The sequence below is a fragment of the Aptenodytes forsteri genome, unplaced genomic scaffold, assembly GCF_000699145.1.
Source record: "Aptenodytes forsteri isolate BGI_AS27 unplaced genomic scaffold, ASM69914v1 Scaffold224, whole genome shotgun sequence".
Taxonomy (NCBI): Eukaryota; Metazoa; Chordata; class Aves; order Sphenisciformes; family Spheniscidae; genus Aptenodytes; species Aptenodytes forsteri.
The window spans coordinates 1,642,429-1,643,303 of NW_008794879.1; the positions used below are offsets into that span (position 1 = coordinate 1,642,429).

General features: G+C 38.6%; 1 protein-coding gene across 1 annotated transcript in view; it reads right to left on the minus strand.

Moving 5' to 3' along the window:
• Window positions 1–28: 28 nt before the first annotated feature.
• THAP1 (THAP domain containing 1) overlaps window positions 29–875 on the minus strand; it is a 7,140-nt gene continuing 6,293 nt past the window's right edge. Inside the window, exon 3 of the mRNA XM_009274667.2 lies at window positions 29–785. Coding sequence (XP_009272942.1) covers window positions 318–785 — 468 coding nt within the window. The 3' untranslated portion in view covers window positions 29–317. The remainder of the gene's footprint in view (window positions 786–875) is intronic.

Here is an 875-nt window from a genome sequence, read left to right on the forward strand (position 1 = left end):
AAAAAAAAAAAAAAAAAAAAAAAAAAAAAAAAAATTAAAAGATTTAAAATGTATTCAACCTTGCATCCTTTCCTTCTGTAAAGCAATTCAGATTTTGTAAACCAGATGTATATTCTAATTCTGAGATGCTTGCATTTTCAATATATTAAAAGTGTATCGAACTGAAATGATAATGAAGAAAAAATGTGATCTCATTTGTATGACTACTTATTTACTGTTTTAGAATTCTGGAGAGTCTTACACACAGAATTAGAGAGCATTTAGTTTTTAAACTAAATTTCTTGGCCGAGCAAAGTGAAAACCGGTGTTCATGACTTCTAGGCAGGTACTTCTACAACTTCAAAATAGTCATTGGGCAGAATCACATAGCCTTTTCCTGCCAATATGTCTTTTTCTTTCTGAAACTGAACGATCTCTCTCAGTTTTTCAATTTGTCTTTCCTGACGCCGGCATCGCTGTTGTGCTGTCTTGAGCTTCTTCCGCAGTTTTTCAACTTGTTCCTCCAGCTGCTGAATTCTTTTTCGCTGATGAACTGTATCCTCTACGGTATAGTTGTGATCACAAAAAACAGCAAGATTGCTAGGGGTCTGGAGAGGAGGCATCAATAATCCAATACTTGGATCTACGAATCTGGCATCTATTTGAGACAAATGAAAAGAAGGAGTTGATGGAGACGGTGGTAGTGCTGGAGCAGCTGGTGGTGGTGGTGGTGGTGGTGGCGGCGGCGGTGGCGGCGGCGGAGGCGGCGGTAGTGGATCTTCTGGCTGTTCTGCAAATTCTTCAGGCTACAAACAACAAGAAAAAAAAGTACGTTTTCATGCTTAACATTGTTTACAACACAACTCCCTTACTACAGCCCCAGAATAACATAAACA